The following is an 18,344-nucleotide window of genomic DNA, read 5'->3' as shown; positions in this document are numbered from 1 at the left end:
GGCCCAACAAGTCCACACCTCCCCTTGGAGCATCCCACCCAAACCCATCCCCTTATAACCCACACACTCCTGAACACTATGGGCAATTTAGCATGGCCAATCCACCTAACCTGCACATCTTTGGACTGTGGGAGGAAGCTGGAGCACCCGGAGGAAACCCACACAGACACGGGGAGAATGTGCAAACTCCACACAGACAGTTACCTGAAGCTGGATTTGAATCCAGGTCCTTGGTGCTGTGAGGCTGCAGTGCTAACCACTGAACCACTGTGCCACCCTAAAGGATTGCTGCCTCTTAGTGCTGGCTCAGACAGTATTTCCAAGAATATAAGGCTGGTAGGTTCAACTTCAGTGCAGTTCAAGGTCGATTCTTATCAAGTCCAAGAAGGGACACCAAATGAGTGTAAATCATGACAAATCACCTTTAATTCAGCTACTTATTAAAAAATCTCACAATCAAGAAATGAAACAATGATTTATACTTTATTGCATGTAGCAACCAAAATAAGACCCTTAAGTAAGCTCGTTAAGCCACACAACTCAACTTGGCTATTACCCAATTAATTGTGAAATTTAGCTACAATTCCACCAATAGTGTCCACCTCTGGAATGTGTCCAGAGTTTGATCCTTGTGCAATGTTGTTCTTTGAAGTTCTATTACTGCATTGTTCTGATGATGTATTCTTATACAATTTTCTCTTTTTCAAATTTGTAAAGTGATACTATTGATGATTCAACAGATTCTTTCATCCCCAGCATTGATTACACTTCTGGAGACTCCAAATCTGTAAGCTTGCCTTCTTATCAGAAATAGCTCCCATGTTCTTTGTTATATTTGGCCTTAACTGTCTGGTTGAAACATCATATCTTGCAATTATTCAGGACATTCATTTTCAGGCAGTCTTAATTTCTCATTTGTAATGAGACAGCAGGTTATCAAGCAGTGAGTCTCCGCCCTCCCAGGAAACAATTTGTTTGTATGGTTTTGGCCCCTTCTTCCCAGGGATGGTTAACTACTGTGTTGCTTTCAATGCCTTTTCACCTCGGGAAACAATTTATTCCAGAGTTATTGATAACTCTTTCAATCTATGAAGTTATTAAAGTTCCGAAGCTTATGGTATCACAGTTGCTAGACTGCAATACACTGTCCCAGTGGGGTTTTTGGTTGGTTTGCTGGTCTGGCCTCAAAGTCCTTCATTCATCATTTTCTAGTGCTCAGGCCATTTGCTTGTGCTCACCACTGTTTCCCTGAATCTGATTGCTGCTTGCTGTCATATTGTAAGATCATTTCTTGTTGTTGACAGAAAGTAGTCCACATCATCATCAGTGAACACCTACAGCCTAATGAAGTGTATTTAATATATACAAGGGACAATGAAAGAAAACATTACTGGAACTCACACACATTGATTCCAATATCATCATAACACAGCTCCTTATACACAAGCACAGTATCAATTATTACAGGGAAGGTACAGTTAACCCTTTAAATTACAAAAATGATTCATATTTTGATGGAAGTCAAACCCACCACTGACAAAGAGCAGGGGAAAGGTGTATGGGATAATGGAAGTGGAGGCCTAATTGTAGTGATTGTAACAAGGTCGGCAGGATGACCCTCACTGGATATGAGTTCCCTGACTGGGGCTGTTAATCTGCTCCAATCAGGGAGCCCTGGCTAGTAGATAAGAACAAGAGTGTCAGACATCCTGCTCACTCTGAGAGCTGGCTGCAAGGGAGCTGGATCAGTGTCAGGGATTCTCCATGTGTAAATAAAAGGCGACTTGGTAGTGGGATACCGGTCTCTGTGGAGTTATTTCACTTTTCATGGTCTGACACACAAAGACACCTGTTCAGTCTATTTTTCTTTATGATTTGGACTTATCGCCTCCCCACATAGGGTGCTGGAGATAAATGTTATTTTATTTTCAAGGACTGGAGCTAAGCCCCCATCTCCCATCACTTTGCCAAACCCTCAAATTGGGACAGTCACCTGTGGCACCCAAAAAGGACATAGAGGCACTGGAGAAGGTGCAATAAGATTTACAACAATGATACTAGAACTGAGTGTTTATAACAATCAAGCAAAATTGAACAGAACAAGGCTTTAGTGAACAGAAGGTTGAATGTTGTCCGAATAAAGATTTTGGAATTTATGAAAAAGTTTAACAGGGTAGACAAAGAGAAATTGTTTCTACTTTAGGGAATCCAAAACCAGAGGCCCAAACATAAGATAGTCAAAAACAAATCTCATAGGGAACTCGGGACAGCCACCTTTACCAAGAAATGGATGGAAACCACATCCAGATGGAAGTGAAGATCTTTGATACATTGAGGGGAAACTTGATAAGGACATGGGAGAGGAAGGATTAGAAGATTATACTGGCAGACTTAAATGGAAGGAGGTTTATTTGGAGCTTCAATAGCAGCACAGATAAAGTGTCCGGTTTCAGTGCAGTAAAATTCTATGTATTGTGATTTTTCGCACATTGGCATTCTCCATCGACAAATTTGATAAACTTCCACTCTCCCTGCACACTCTGGTCAGCGTGAGCAGCTATGAACTGTGTAATCCTGATACAATTGCTGGGATCACAATATCTGTATTTGCAGGACCAACACTGTTCAACAACAATAGGAAGAACATAGAAAGACTCTGCCACAGTAGAAGAAATTTTTCAAAATCAAACTTGTTAAAAACTTCACTTCAGGTAATTAATCCAAACCGTCCCTGGTAAGAATTTTTAAAGTAAGAATGCGACAAATCTCATTGCACTCTTTGTGCTGACAGTTGAGAAAGTATTTGATGCCTTTTTCTGCAAAGTTGGAACCCCCTCTTCGCTTTTTTATCGAATGTATCTGAGGATCTGTTAGGTAAATAAGACCTTTTCCATCTCCAGTGATCCAACCTGCAAAGGAATATAGTGAACACAGTTAATGGGAAGTTTGTGTTTGAAACAGCATAGACGCTAGAAATTGGTACTGCCATCTTTTGAGTGGATCTATAAAGTTCAGAAGGAAGAACCAAATTGTGTTTTCCCCTTTGCGATCAAGAGACATCACTTCTAAAATTTTAATATATCAACACATCTTGATTTGAGCAGGCTAAACTGAATGTTGTGGCTATGTCAGACAATTATATTCCACAAACTTATTCACATGCCTCTTGCATGTGTGTGCCCTTCTATGTTTTGGTTTCTGTTGTAAATCCCATACCTTAAACAGATAAACAATAAAGATTGCTCCCTATGTTGCAATGCAAAGATTAACTTATTTCTGTAAGTGGGATATGTGAAAAAAAGTAACTGCCTTCAACGAATAAGGAAAACAAAACAATAAAAAATTTTCTGAAGAAGGGTCTCAACCCAAAATATCAACTTTCCTGCTCCACTAATGCTGCCTGGCCTGCTGTGCTCCTCCAGCTCCACACTGTGTTATCTCTGACTCCAGCATCTGCAGTTCTTACTATCTCTGATAAAAATCCATTTAGACCACTGATTTAAGGAAATTCTTGAAACTTGGGAAATGATGAGAGTTCAGATATCAGAGGTCAATGAATTAAAGGGCTGGAAGAGTGAAAAAAGGGGGTTTAAAGTGGTATTTATAATGAGAGTGCAAAATGGGACCGGTGAAGAGGTTTGAAACTCCCAATCTTGGGAATACACATGTTCTTAGCCAACGAAACGTGTCAGATCCATGAAACAAAGTATATGTTGACGCACAATTGGGGATCACATGGGAACTCGGCTTGAACAATGACATGAAGAACTCTGGCATCACCACCTCTTCCCCAAAGATATCAGTAATGGGCTGATTTTGCCAGGCTGTTCAACATTGGATTGTCCTTGTGATCAGTGTTTCTGCCACATAAATTAAAAGACCACTCCTTCGTGCTGTGAATTTTATGGAATGATCATGGCAAGCATCCCCAGTTAACTGCGATTCTGGTTTACTTGTCAGAATCATTAGAGTGTACATTTTGAGAAATGCACATATTTACTGAGTGGCACAGATGTTGTTTACCTTGTAAATCAACTACTATTTCTTCTTGGTTTGAAAACTCGTAGGTAAAGTGTCCAAATGCAAGTCCATACATAGTTGCTTCATATTCTTTACGAACAGTCTTTGTGTTGTTTGTTAATTTTATAAACTCCCCGAGCATGTACGGCTCCACACTTACACAACCCATGATCTGCATATCTTCCAAAAGCTGAGGAAACAAAAGATATCTATCATATCTTGAGATTAATTTTAGTTTTAATTAATCTGAATAGATCACCAGGTTTATTTTATACTTGCATGCTTTCTTTTACAACATTAACATGCTAAGTTTATTGGAACAAAACAAAATATGAATGTAAATCCAATCAATCTTGCATTTTTTTCCATTCTTATTACTAATTACAGCATTGGTAAACATATCACAGATTCGTTATGCACATTCTTGCAATTAAAGTAGCGCTTCATGAAGAAAACACGATTGTCATAAACTTGGAGAAGAAGCAAAATCACATTGCTATACATTGCAGACATTTTTTCCCCATATTTTCAAACATAGCCTGTCTGACGTCAACCTCTGTCTCCTTCTATTTTCCCATTCATTCCTACTCCATGGCCTGGATGTTGGAAGGGTTAATCCCAAATAGAGACAGCAAGAACTGCAGATGCTGGAATCAGAGTCAAAACAGTGTGGAACTGGAGGAATACAGCAGGCCAGGCAGCATCAGAGGAGCAGGAGAGTTGATGTTTCGGGTCGGGACCCTTCCTCAGAAATAGGGAGGGTGAAGGGAGCTGGGAAATAAATCGAGATAGGAGGGGTGGGGTTGGGAAGGTAGGTGGGATGGCGATAGTTGAGTGCAGGTAGGCAGTGGTGGTGATTGGCCAGTGGGATGGGAGTGACAGATAGGTGGGAGAGAAGATATTCAGGCGATCAGACAGAATGGCTAAAACTCTATTTTACCTCACTGGAGTGAAGATGCTCCCTCTCTAACTCTAGTTCCCATCGCAAGCTTACGTTGACAAGCCAAATAATGGCCGGCAGGCCGAGTGGCTGATCACTCAGTAGTTGGAAGTCTCCAAATTGATGCTGGAAGGCTCGTGATGGGAGATAAGGAAATAGCTGAAGAACGTGGTAAGTACTTTGCATCAGTCTTCACAGTGGAAGACATGAGTAGTATCCCAACAATTAAGGAGAGTTGAGGGGGCAGAGTTGAGTACGGTTGGCATTACAAAAGAGAGAGTACTAGAAAAGCTAAAAGGTCTAAAAATTGATAAATCTCCTGGCCCTGATGGGTTGCTGAGGAAATAAGCGGATGCTTTGGTTGTGATCTTTCAAAAGTCACTGGAGTCAGGGAAAGTCCCAGATGATTGGAAAATTGCTGTTGTAACCCCCTTGTTTCAGAAAGGATCAAGACAAAAGATGGAAAATTATAGGCCGATTAGCCTAACCTCGGTTGTTGGAAAAATTCTAGAATCCATCGTTAAGGTTGAAATTTCTAAATTCTGGGAAGTACAGGGTTGGATTAGAATAAGTCAGCATGGATTTAGTAAGGGGAGGTCGTGCCTGACAAACCTGTTAGAATTCTTTGAAGAGGTAACAAGTATGTTAGACCAGGGAAACCCAGTAGATGTTATCTATCTAGACTTCCAAAAGGCCTTTGATACGGTGCCTCACGGGAGGCTGCTGAGCAAGGTGAGGGCCCATGGTGTTCGAGGTGAGCTACTGGCTTGGATTGAGGATTGGCTGCCTGACAGAAGGCAGAGAGTTGGGATAAAAGGCTCTTTTTCGGAATGGCAATCGGTGACGAGTGGTGTCCCGTAGGATTCAGTTTTGGGGCCGCAGCTGTTCACTTTATATATTAATGATCTGGATGAAGGGACTGGGGGCATTCTGGAAAAGTTTGCTGATGATATGAAGATAGGTGGACAGGCTGCAGAAAGATTTAGACAGTTTAGGAGAGTGGTCCAGGAAATGGCTGATGAAATTCAACGTGAGCAAATGTGAGGTCTTGCACTTTGGAAAAAAGAATACAGGCATGAACTATTTTCTAAACGGTGAGAAAAGTCATAAAGCCGAAGTACAAGGGGATCTGGGAGTGTTAGTCCAGGATTCTCTAAAGGTTAACTTGCAGGTAGAGTCTGTAATTAAGAAAGCGAATGTAATGTTGTCATTTATCTCAAGAGTGTTGGAATATAAAAGCAGCGATGTGCTTCTGAGGCTTTATAAGGCTCTAGTTAGGCCCCATTTAGAATATTGTGTCCAACTTTGGGCCCCACACCTCAGGAAGGACATATTGGCACTGGAGCTTGTCCAGCGGAGATTCACACGGATGATCCCTGGAATGCTAGGCTTAACATACGATGAACGGCTGAGGATCCTGGGATTGTACTCATTAGTGTTTAGAAGTTTGAGGGGAGATCTAATAGAAACTTACAAGATAATGTATGGCTTAGAAAGGGTGGGCGCTGGGAAGTTGTTTCCGTTAGGCAGGGAGACTAGGACCCATGGGCACAGCCTTAGAATCGGGGGGGCTAAATTTAAAACGGAAATAAGGAGACATTTCTTCAGCCAGAGAGTGGTGGGCCTGTGGAATTCATTGCCACGGAGCGCAGTGGAGGCCGGGTCGTTAAATAGATTCAAGAAATAGATTGATAAATTCTTGATCTTGCAAGGAATTAAGGGCTACGGGGAGAGTGCAGGGAAGTGGATTTGAAATGCCCATCAGCCATGATTAAATGGCAGAATGGACTCGATGGGCCAAATGGCCTTACTTCCACTCCTATGTCTTATGGTCTTATACAATGACTACTACATTCTTACCAACAAGGAAGGCAGTGTTTGAAGGGCTGCCCTTACTGTGATGCAAATAATCTTTGCTTTAGTAATCTTCCCAGTAACAAGAAGATTTGGACCTGCATGAATTCTCCAGCCAGTGAATCTTCCAGCATCCAGCTAGCAGCAATCCCTCTAGCATTGTGAAACCAGAGACTCATCCAACATTAACCTATTAGTAGTAAAAGGCTGGTGAAGTGACATGTTGTGACAAACTGTATGAAAGACAACTGGACATACCAGAAGAACTGAGGCTGGAATATAATATATTTGTGTAGGAACTTGCTTTTCATACAGTCTTTTGTTGAATTCTGTCACGTAGTATTGGGCAGTCATCTGGCGTTCAACGTCATTGAAGTGGTAAGCAAGTTCTTTCGTTCTTTTGTACTGTTTTCCAACGTATCTGGGTTAATAAGAGAGAAATCGTGTAAGACACCAATTTTTTTTCCTGTTAAGTAAAAATGAACATTTCATAGTCTCAGAACTGGTGTCTAGCATGAAAACGTGAACCTAGTGTGCATTGTAAAAGCTAACTCCCCTGAGGAGATTTTAAGAGAACAGCAGTGATTGACATAGCAGAGTTGGGGAACTAAGGAATGGCAGGAAGCCAATGAAGAATGGTTGTCAGCTAAATGTAGCTGGGGAGCCTCTCAACTGACCTTAGGTAACTGCCTGGCCAATCCAGTAAGGAACAGCCAGAACTGGGGAGTGATATGTTGCTGGGAAATTCTGAGTATGACCCTGGTGCCGAATGATTAACTGTAACCAGAAGATGGCTTCCAACCTAAGATGAAGCTGTCCTTGCGTTGGAATTAGAGGCACAATATTTGAAGGAGAGTAGGTGACTGGAGATTCTTCATGAGGAAGACAGAATTTGATGGATTTTATGACTCACTGTGATCTGTAACATTTGAATAGATTGCTAAGTCAATTCCGAAGATCTTTTTTAGTTATAGCTGCCTTTCAATTTGCAAATCAACCTCAATTTGCCTGATCATTCATGTTTGACTCATTAATTCTGGATGATAGAGTAAATGACAGGTAGCATTTCTTGTTTGCTTTGTTGATTCCTGTGTAGCTTTTTATTTAATTTTTAACTGTGGAATCTTGTGCCTTCATTCTTTCAGGAAATAACTGGGTTTTCTAATTTTGCCTACTTTTGTACAAAACTGTTCTCTACTGAGATCATGACACTTTGAGTGAAGACAACTTTCCATAAGAGCAGCTCAGCTCAGCTTTCTGTTCTCATTTGAAATCCACTTACTGCAATAACTGCAGCTACAGATCTGTAACTTCTGCTGGTCCCGTCTTTGAACTCAGTTATTAAAATTAAACAAGAACCATTAGTGCATGAGTCTCACCAATAAAGCTTTCAAGGGAGCTGCAGTTAATTGCAAATGATAAAGGAGAAAGTGATTACCTGAGGATAAGCCCTCACAACAGACTTATAATTGCCATCACACTGTTGCCACCAAAATCCTAGAATATCCTTCTTAAGAATTGCGAGAGAGTTTGAAAATCGTGGACTATAGCAATTTTAGCAGAAGACTCATTGCCATCTTTATGAAGACAACTAGGTTGGGGTATAAATGCCAGCCCTTATCATCATATCAATAGTTCAGGAAGGAATGACAGAAAAAGAAACAGGTTGCTGCAGAAGAAAGAGGGTTGACACTTTGACAACGAGAGGAGATTGGAAATTGAAATACCTGCCCAATATTTCTTCTTGGTGTAGTAAACGCATCTCCAAAGCAATCCTTTGGGCGCCTACTTTATCCACATCTAAAGGTTTGCCAATATATACTAGAGTTTCTTGGGCTGTCCAGGTGTTGGTTTTCTTGCTATATTTAAATTGCAGTGCATCTGAAAACAAGACACTGAAACCTTATTTTTCATTCCATTTTTCATAAAATGGATCATTGCAGTAGATTAACATAGATTTGGAAATCAGCAATCCCAGTTTGTCTCTGTAACAATGGTGCAGTTGTACTTTCAAAGCACTCAGGCCTAAAATAGCAAAAATGGTACCTTTTCCAGACTCCTGGTGATTTATTAGATTTCAATAGTTTTAGTTTCTCCAAAACATTGTCTCTGCGGATATTAATTCTTTTAAGTTTCTCACATATTAGCTACTTGGTAACTTTCTATATCTAGAATGTAATTCCGCTATGAAGAGAGTAGGGAGACCTGGCATAACATCTTCCTGCTTGAATCTTGTGCCACTTGCACTGAATCTGCCCCACAATAATCGTAGACTTTGTTAATTTCCATGTGAGATGCAAAGTTTGTGCGACTTTAATTTGGGAGCCTGCCCTTCTTTGACCTTTACTATTTCGTCATGAGGAGCATTCAGAATATTTCAGTTCTTTTGACAAAATGGCACATGTGGACATAAGATGGATGAAAATTTAAAATTTGCTCAGTGGAGAGGCAGAAAATACAAAAAAACATGAAACCAACATCTACAATCGAAGCTTCGCCAAACAATCAAAGTATGTAAACCACAGTGTAGCACATTGAATTATGATACTGCAGTCTTTCAATCTTTAAGTGTTGTTTTTTAAAAAATACCTTCAAATATTCTTGCTTAATAATCGGGTATCATATAATTGAGGTGCAATTTTAAAAATTAGCTCACAAAATGTGATCATTGTTGGTGATTTGTTGTCTGTGTTTAATTGCCCTTGGGTACTGAGTGTGAATCACTTTTTTGAATCACTATAACCCATCTGGTTTAAGTATACCCATATGGCTGCATAGAAGGGACTCCAGGTAATTGATCCAGTGACAATGAAGGGACAGTGACATGTTTGCAAATGGGTAATACCATTATTTGTTGAATCAGCATGTTGCTGGTTTAAAAAACACTCCAGAAACTCGAGTAAGTAAACTAGTCTGTCACTCAGTTCCATACTGAAGAAATCCTGCACTGTTAGAGCTCCTGCTGTGTGGAATGAGATGTTCAGCCGATAATGCATGTGCCCTCCCAGGCAAAAGCAAAATAGTGCCACTTTTCCGACATGAATGGTGAATTCAGAGAGCCTACACAGACACAATGAGCCAAATAGCCTCGGTCTGCACTGTAACAGTTCTGTCAATCTGTAGGAACAGTAAATCCATGAACACAAATTGGCTGACTAACTGGAAACAGAAAGTATTGATTAATGGAAAATTTTGGTGCTGGATGAAGGTGTGCAGCAAAGTTCCCCAATGTTCAGTGTTGGAATCCATGTTTCTCAAAACATTAATAAATCAATGACCTAGATGTACAGGGCACAATTTCAAGAAATTTGGAATCAATGTGAGCAATAAGGAAGATAGTGCTGAACTTCAAATCGACCTAAAAAGGTTGGTAGAATGGGTGGAGAGATGACTGCTGGAGTTCAGTGTACAGAAATGTTGAAGTGATTCACTTGGTAGGAAGGACAACATGTGACGTTATAAAGTAAAGGCAATAACTCTAAACGGTGCACAGGAGCAGAGGGACTTGGGTGTATATGCACATAAATAGTAAATAAAATATATAGCATCCTAGGCTTTATTAATAAGGACATAAACTACAGACTCAAGGAGTTTATATTGAACTTGCATATTATACTGGTTCAGCCTCAGTTGGATTATTGTGCCCTGTTCTGGTCCTGAATTTTCAGAAGGATGTGAAGATACTGGAAGTAGTGCAGAAAAGATTCATGTGAATGGTTTCAGGAATGAGGAACTTCAGTTAGGAAGACAGATTGGAGAATTTAGGATGTTTTCTTAAAAGAAGAGAAAGTTGGATGGAAATTTGATAGAAGTGTTCAAAACCTGCAGAGTCTGGGCAGAATAGACAGGGAAAAATTGTTCCCAATGTTGAAGGTTTGAGAATGAGAGGGCACAGATTTAAAGTAAAAGAAGCAAAAGTGACACAAGATTTTTTTTCCACAGAGTAAATGGTTAAGATCCAGAATGAAATGCCTGAGAATCTGATGGAGACAGGTTTGATTGAAGCATTGAAAATGAAATGGGACTGTCATTGAAAAGGAAAAATTTGTAGGGATTTGTGAAGAAGGTAGGAAAATGGTACCAAGTGAAAAATAAATGACTTTGAGAGATTCTCAGGGGTGGTGGTTTTTTCACACGCCTATTACCCTTGCGCTTCTGGTGAGTGGAGACTATGTATTTGGAAGGTGCTGTTGAAGCAGACGTGGTGAGTGTTGCAGCGCATTTTGTACGTACAATCACACAATTGTTACAAAACAGAAGGCCATTTGACCCATCATGTGCATGCTGTCCTTCTTAAGGAGCAAATCACACATTGCCTATTCCCCAGCCTTGCTTCATATCCCTGCATTTCTTTCACTTCAAATACTGAGGATATTTAGAAAATGTGGAGAAGTTTATAGCGCCAGAGGAGGCCAGGCTGCTCTTTGTATCCACTCCAAACACCAAACAAAATGGGCTGGCCAGCCTAATCCCATTTTCCAGCATCACTGGAGGTTATCCACATCCCAGCTCATTTTCAGTATCTCTGGAAATTATCCGTATTCCTGGAGATTATCAGATCCTCGGAGATTGTCCATATCCCTGAAGGTTATCAGATACCTGAAGGTTATGAGGCATCAAGTGCATGTCTGGGCGCCGTTTAAATGAGTTAAGGGTTTCTGCTCCCGCTCCTCTTTCAGTTAGTCAGTTCCAACAGTTACACCTTTTGGGTGAAAAAGGTTTTTGTCAACTCCCCTCTCATCACTCTATAAATTACAGAATTGATGGTCATTTGTAACTGACCCTGCTGCTAAAGGAAATAGGTCTTGCCCGTCCACTTTATCCCGGCCCCTCAGAACCTTATACACTCCATCAAATCTCCTATCAGTCACTCTGTTCCAGGGAGAACAATTTCAGCCTATTTAGTCCTTCCACACACGTGCATTTCTCCAGTCTTGGCAACATTCACAGAAATCTCCTCTGACCTCTCTCTGGTACAATCATGTTTTCTGCAATGACGTAACAAAACTCCATGTACTATTCAAGTCATGGCCTAAATAGTGTTTCAATGCTGGGGAAGCCAACATTACCTTCATTCTCTTATATTCTAAGTCGCGACTATTAAGGGAAAGGATTTTCACATCTTTTTAACTCTCTATTAACTTGTCCTGTTAACTTCAGGGAATCTGAGAACACGCATTCCAATAGTGCCTCACTTGATGTGATTTGTTTTGATTTAATTTATTACTGTCACATGTACCAAGATATAGTGAAAAGTATTAATTTGCATGCTAACCTTACATAGGCTGGTAATAGAACAGAATGAAGAATATTGTGTTACAGCTGCAGAGAAGGTGTAGGGAAAGATCAACTCTAATATACGAAAGGTCCATTCAGAAGTCTGATAAGAGCAGGGAAGAAGCTGTTCTTAAATCTGTTGGTACGTGTTTTCAAATATTTTGTATCTTCCGTCTGGTGGAAGAGGATGGAAGAGAATATAACTGGAGTGGGAGGGGCCTTTGATTATGATGGTGGCTTTCCTGAGACAACAGTAAGTGTAGTAACTTCAGTAAAGCTTTTGATAAGGTTCCACATGGTAGGCTATTGGAGAAAATACAGAGGCATGTGATTGAGGGAGATTTAGCAGTTTGGATTAGAAACTGGCTTTCTGTAAGAAGGCAACGAGTGGTGGTTGATGGAAAATATTCAACCTAGAGTCCGGTTATTAGTGGTGTGCCTCAAGGATCTGTTTTGGGACCACTGCTGTTTGTCATTTTTATAAATGACTTGGACGCAGGCATAGGTAGATGGGTAAGTTCGCAGACGAAACTGAAGTTGGTGGAGTGGTGGACAGTGCGGAAGAATTTTGCAGGGAGACTTGGATAAACTGCAGAATTGGGCTGAAAGGTGGCAAATGGAGTTCAATGCAGATAGATGTGAGGTGATTCACTTTGGGAAGAATAATAGGAAGGCAGAATACTGGGTCAATGGAAAGATTCTTGGTAGTGTGGATATGCAGAGGGATCTTGGTGTCCAGTATATAGATCCCTGAAAGTTGCCACCCAGGTTGATAGTGCCGCTAAGAAGGCTTACGGTGTGTTAGGTTTTATTGGTAGAGGGATTGAGTTCCGGAGCCGTGATGTCATGCTGCAACTGTACAAAACACTAGTGTGGCCTCACTTAGAATATTGCATGCAATTCTGGTCGCCCCATTACAGGAAGGATGTGGAAGCATTGGAAAAGATGCAGAGGAGATTTACCAGGATGTTGCCTGGTCTGGAGTGAAGGCCTTATGAAGAAAGGCTGAGGGACTTGGGTCTATTCTCATTGGAGAGAAAAAGGCTAAAAGGGGATTTAATAGAGACACACGAGATGATCAGAGGATTAGATAGGGTGGACAGTGAGAGTCTTTTTTCCGAGGATGATGACATCAGCTTGTACGAGGGGACATAGCTACAAATTGAGGGATGATAGATTTAAGACAGATATCAGAGGCAGGTTCTTTACTCAGAGTGGTAAGGGCATGGAATGCCCTGCCTGCCAATGTAGTTAACTCAGCCACATTAGGGGCATTTAAATAGTCCTTGGATAAGCAGATGGATGATGATGGGACAGTGTAGGGAGATGGGCTTAGATTAGCTCACAGGTCGGCGCAACATTAAGGGCTGAAGCGCCTGTTCTGTGCTGTATTGTTCTATGTTCCATGTTCTATGTAGATGGAATCAGTGGAAGGAATGGTTTTTGTGATAGACAGGGCTACATTCACAACTCGCTATAATTTTTTGTGGTCTTGGGCAGAGCTGTTGCCATACCAAGCTGTGATGCATCCATGTAGGTTGCTTTCCATGGTGCATCTCTAAAACTTAGTAAAAGTCATTGTGGCTGTGCCAAATTTCCTTAGCCTTTTGAGGAGGTGGAGACATTGGTGTGCTTCCTTGACTCAATGTAGATGGACCAAGACAGATTGCTGTTGATATTTACTCCTAGGAACTTGAAGATCTAGACCACCTCCACCTCAGCATCATTGTTACAGATAGGGGTGTGTCCTCCGCTCAAACTCCTGAAGTCAATGACCAGCTCCTTCATTTTGCTGACATTGAGGGAGAAATTGTTGTCTTTCTATCATACCACTAAGCTGTCTATCTCTTTTCTTTACACTGTCTCATCGCTGTTTGAAATCCGACTCACTACAATGGTGTCAACAGCAACTTTGTAAACGGAGTTAGAGCTGAATTTGGCCACACAGTCGTGAGTGTACAAAGGGTATAGTAGGGAGCTGAGTATGCAACCTTGCAGGGCATCAGTGTTGAGGGTTATCGCGGAGGAGGTGTATCCTCACTGATTGTCATCAGTGGGTCTGGAAATGGAGGATCTAGTTAAAGAGGTCAGAGCTGAGTCTTAAGTCTCAGCGCTTAGAGATGAGTTTTGTTGGAATTGCAGTGTCAAAGCGGGAGCTAATGTCAACAAGCAGGAACTGAAAGAACTGCAGATGCTAGAGATCAGAAACAAAAATAGAAATTGCTGGAGAAGCTCAGCAGGTCTGGCAGCATCTGTGGAAGAACTGAGGAAGGGTCATCGGATGCAAAATGTGAACTCAGATTTCTCTCCACACATGCAGCCAGACCTGCTGAGCTTTTCCAGCAATTCCTATCTTTGTGCCAATAAATAGGAGTCTGATGTTGATGTCCTTGTTATCTAGATGTTTCAGGGATGAGTGTAGGGCCAGGGAGATGGCGCTGCCGTGGAACTATTGTGATGACAACACTTAAACTACATGCCCCAGTGTCCTCTAGTTACTGCATATTCATTTGACTTACTTGACCTCCCCAAATGAACTAAATCAAACTTCTTTGGATTGAATTCCATTTGCCCCTTTTCTGTTCACTCGACTATTCCACAGATATCATCCTTCAGTTTACAGATATCTTCCTCAGTATCAACCAGGTGTCCAATTTTTGTGTTGTCTACAAACCTATTGGTCATGCCCCTTGTAGACAAAGATTTGAAGATAAGTTAGAACAGAAAAAGATTACTTTGAGACTCATGAAACACAACTGGAAACCTCTTCATGTCTCAAAATCACCCAACAGCCAATACCCTTTGTTTCCTGCTGCAGGGCCAATCCTGTTTTATGGGCTGTCCTCCTTTCCTAATTATCCTCTTCCTCTTAGTGGAGGGAGAAAATACGCTTGGGCTCTCCTTGACTTTGCTAGACCATATCCTTTCATATCCTTTCTTTGCTTTACTCATCTCCTTTTTGATTTCACACCCACACTTTCTGTATTCGTCTTGACTTTCTGCAATGTTGAATTCTCAGTGTCTGACATAAGGTTTTCTTTACTGTCCTTTCTTGCCCTTTGACATCAAAGGGGCTCTAGATTTGGCTGTCCCATTGTTTTCCTTTGTGGGAACATGCTGCTGCTGCTATAGTGGAGGGAGTGAATGTTGTAGGTAATGGATGGGTTGCCAGTCAAGTTGGCTACTTTGTCCTAAATGGCACTGAGCTCCTTGACTGTTGATGCAGCATCCAGGCAAGTGGAGATTTTTCCATTACACTCATGACTTGTGTCTAGTCAATAGCGTATAGAGTTCCACGCTCTGGTCTGCTGTTGTAGACACAGTATCTATATTCCAGATTCAATTGAGTTTCTAGCAAAATGTAACCTCCAGGATACTGACAGTTGAGGATTCAGTGATTATCCTGCCGCTAAATGACAATGGAGATAGTTCGATTCTCTCTTGTTGGATAAGGTCACTGCCTGGCCAAGCCTGAATGTTGTCCAGGTCTTGCTGCAAATTAATACATTTTTCTTCAGCATCTGAGGAATTGTGAATGGTACAAATGTCAGGGAACTTCTCCACTTCTGACATTATGTTCATGGGACGGTCATTGATGAAGCATTTGAAGATGGCAGGGCCAATGACACTTCCCTACGGATTTGCTGGATTGAACTGTCCTGGTTTTTAGAGATGGGATATACATGAGCTATGTTTCAACTTGTTAGGTGGATACCAGTGATGCATTTGTAGTGCAACAGCTTAGCACAGGATCATGATCATGATTAATCCTTTTGCTAAGATATATTTATATTAAAATTACTGTAATTTATCTAATCACGTGATTAAAACATCTCTAGGATGAAAAAAAGACTTACTGCAAGTGTCTTTTAGTTTCTGAGGGTAAAATACTCCAGTGCCCGCAATTCTTTCTATAAGCCACTCATGGGTAACACCAGCAAACAGCATTTTATAATCCTCATCAGTTAGAACACGCCTCTCAAATGTTTGTTTCTTTCTTGAAAGAAACACAAAGGAACTGCTGCTTGAACTCACTGATGGACTGATACAGTCAAAGTCAGAGCAATTGCTTGAAAAGAAAGGTGATTTGTACCATGATTTAAGGGAGGTGCTGGAGTTGAGGCTGCTTTTTAGGAACTGGTTACTCAGTCTGTCACCTTCACTTTCACCTTCTTCGAGTGACACTTTCTTAAACCCTTCATTGGATTCCTTCTTGGTTAGTGAACATTGCGTGGAACCAATCTTCATTTGCTTTGCATCATGATCGTACACTTCTTGTTTCTTGCTTTCATCCAGATGTATGTCTTCAATCTCAGAGACTCCTCCAGTGCTTGGAAGATTATTGTCGTCTTCAGTACCATCAACAGTCTCTGCGGTTGGGTCAATTTCTATCATTACAAAGGACCCACCTTCCTCTGATGAAGACAGGCTTTTCTTTGTAATCTTCAGTGAATTATTACTGCCAACTGACACAGGGTTAGTTGTATCTGGAGCTGGCTGAAGATAAGGGGATTTTACAGACTCATACTTCTTTGAGATTTGAAGCATTTTATCCCCATCATTGTTCATGTCATCCGCAGTATCTGCATCAGAGTCAACAACCTCAAATGAGCCACTCTCTTCTGAAGTTAAGGAGGTAACTTTTCTATTGCTTTTTGAATCTGAATCAAATCTAAATGTCTGATAACTAGTGCTATAATTTGGATGAGAGAGAGAGGAAGGGCTTTGATCAGACCTCGTGATCTTCGAGTCACCATCTGTCTTGTTATCTTCAATGTCATCAGCAGTTTCTTCATCTGGATCAACACTGCATGATGCATGGTCTCCTAAAGCTGAAGATGAAGGATTTTTCTGTCTCCCATTACTTGGAGTACAATTAATGTTTGAAGTGATGGAAGGATTGTTGACTTGTGTGTATTGTAGAGACAGCAGTTGCACTGGTGGAATGATGGACTTTAAAGCACTATTATTCAATTCACCATCTTTGCTATCCACATCATCAGTTAATATTGTTGAGCACTCTGTGTCCAATTTGAACTGATATGGCTTCCTTCCAACCTCAGGTAGTCCATTGTCTTTGTCACTGGTCTCTTCCTTCCAAATATTAGAAGATCTTGATCCGGAGATTTTGAAGTAAGATTTGCTGGAACTATGACTGTCATTCCAACATTCTGTGCCTCCTTTGTTTGCGTTGCCTTTTCCCTCTGTTGTTATATCATCCAATTCTGTCTCAGCATCTATTAAAACATATGATGGGTCACCTATTAAACAATCATCGGGAGCACCATTGTTTTTCAGACAATCTACATGTTCCTTCTCAGATTTGCCTGCATTCAATAGCTGATTGCTCTGGCTTTGTAATGTCTTGTTGTCTTTGCTTATCATTACTTGTTTCAGGGGAGGGTCTTGAAGAAGGTTATGGTCAACGGAGTGAACTGTGCTCATTTTGGCATCAGCAGTATCAAATTCCTTTGTTTCTGTCTTGAAAGCAGTTATACAGCTATGTGCCAAAGACTCTTTGCTACTTTGTTGTCTTCTGCAAGTTCTTTCAAATACTTTGCATATAGTTGTGTGATACTGTGTATGTCTTTCAAGGACTTTCTCAAAGGTCATCCTTCCCTTCACTATAGGCTTATCCCAGTAAAGTTTGTAGTGGTCAGGGACGTAAGACTTAATATCTGAATTGCAGAGATCCTTTATTTGCAGATGAGCTTTGACTTGGCCGATCAATTCCATGATTTCCTGTGCCAAAGCTTCCTGGGTTTGAGTGCTATACAGGTACAGTTTTTTCATTGCTTCTTTGCATAATTGCCTTGCCTCTGTAAGATTTGCATTCTGATCTGGGAGCCATCTGCGCACGGTTGTAAGAGAGAAAGCTGCTTTAACAAACCCATGTAGTTCCTGCTTACTCGTGATCACTTCACCACCTCTCCGAGTGAGGAGACCAATTTCAAAAGCCTCCTTTGCTTGTGAAAGGTAGAACTGCCTTTCATCCTCTGTCAATTCCTTTTTAAAACTGTATGAGAGAAGACATGTTCCATAAATGTTCTGGACGGAAGAAAGAAAGAAAGAATGACAGTTGAAACCATTTCCATTTCAAATTGCTTTGGCAATAATTGAGGACACTTATTCCACAATGCTACAATATCAATGGCTTAAGTGTGGTGAGATCTGATAATCTGACCGTGATTTGATACCATTAGAAGTGGTGTAGGTGTGTGTGGGCAGAATGGTGAAAAGTAAAGTGTTACAA

General features: G+C 40.9%; 1 protein-coding gene across 2 annotated transcripts in view; it reads right to left on the bottom strand.

The window, feature by feature from the left end:
- Positions 1 to 452: 452 nt before the first annotated feature.
- alpk1 (alpha-kinase 1) overlaps positions 453 to 18,344 on the bottom strand; it is a 117,152-nt gene continuing 99,260 nt past the window's right edge. For both annotated transcript variants that reach the window (XM_048544906.2, XM_048544897.2), the window contains exons 10-14: positions 15,949 to 18,139; positions 8,542 to 8,695; positions 7,073 to 7,235; positions 4,024 to 4,210; positions 453 to 2,909 (exon numbers count right to left, since the gene is read on the bottom strand). In XM_048544906.2, coding sequence (XP_048400863.2) covers positions 2,716 to 2,909; positions 4,024 to 4,210; positions 7,073 to 7,235; positions 8,542 to 8,695; positions 15,949 to 18,139 — 2,889 coding nt within the window. In that variant the 3' untranslated portion in view covers positions 453 to 2,715. The remainder of the gene's footprint in view (positions 2,910 to 4,023; positions 4,211 to 7,072; positions 7,236 to 8,541; positions 8,696 to 15,948; positions 18,140 to 18,344) is intronic.

Source organism: Stegostoma tigrinum, chromosome 1 (genome assembly GCF_030684315.1).
Source record: "Stegostoma tigrinum isolate sSteTig4 chromosome 1, sSteTig4.hap1, whole genome shotgun sequence".
Classification (NCBI taxonomy): Eukaryota; Metazoa; Chordata; class Chondrichthyes; order Orectolobiformes; family Stegostomatidae; genus Stegostoma; species Stegostoma tigrinum.
The sequence above is the reverse complement of the archived record's forward strand: the minus strand, read 5'-3'. Positions and strand labels throughout refer to the sequence as shown.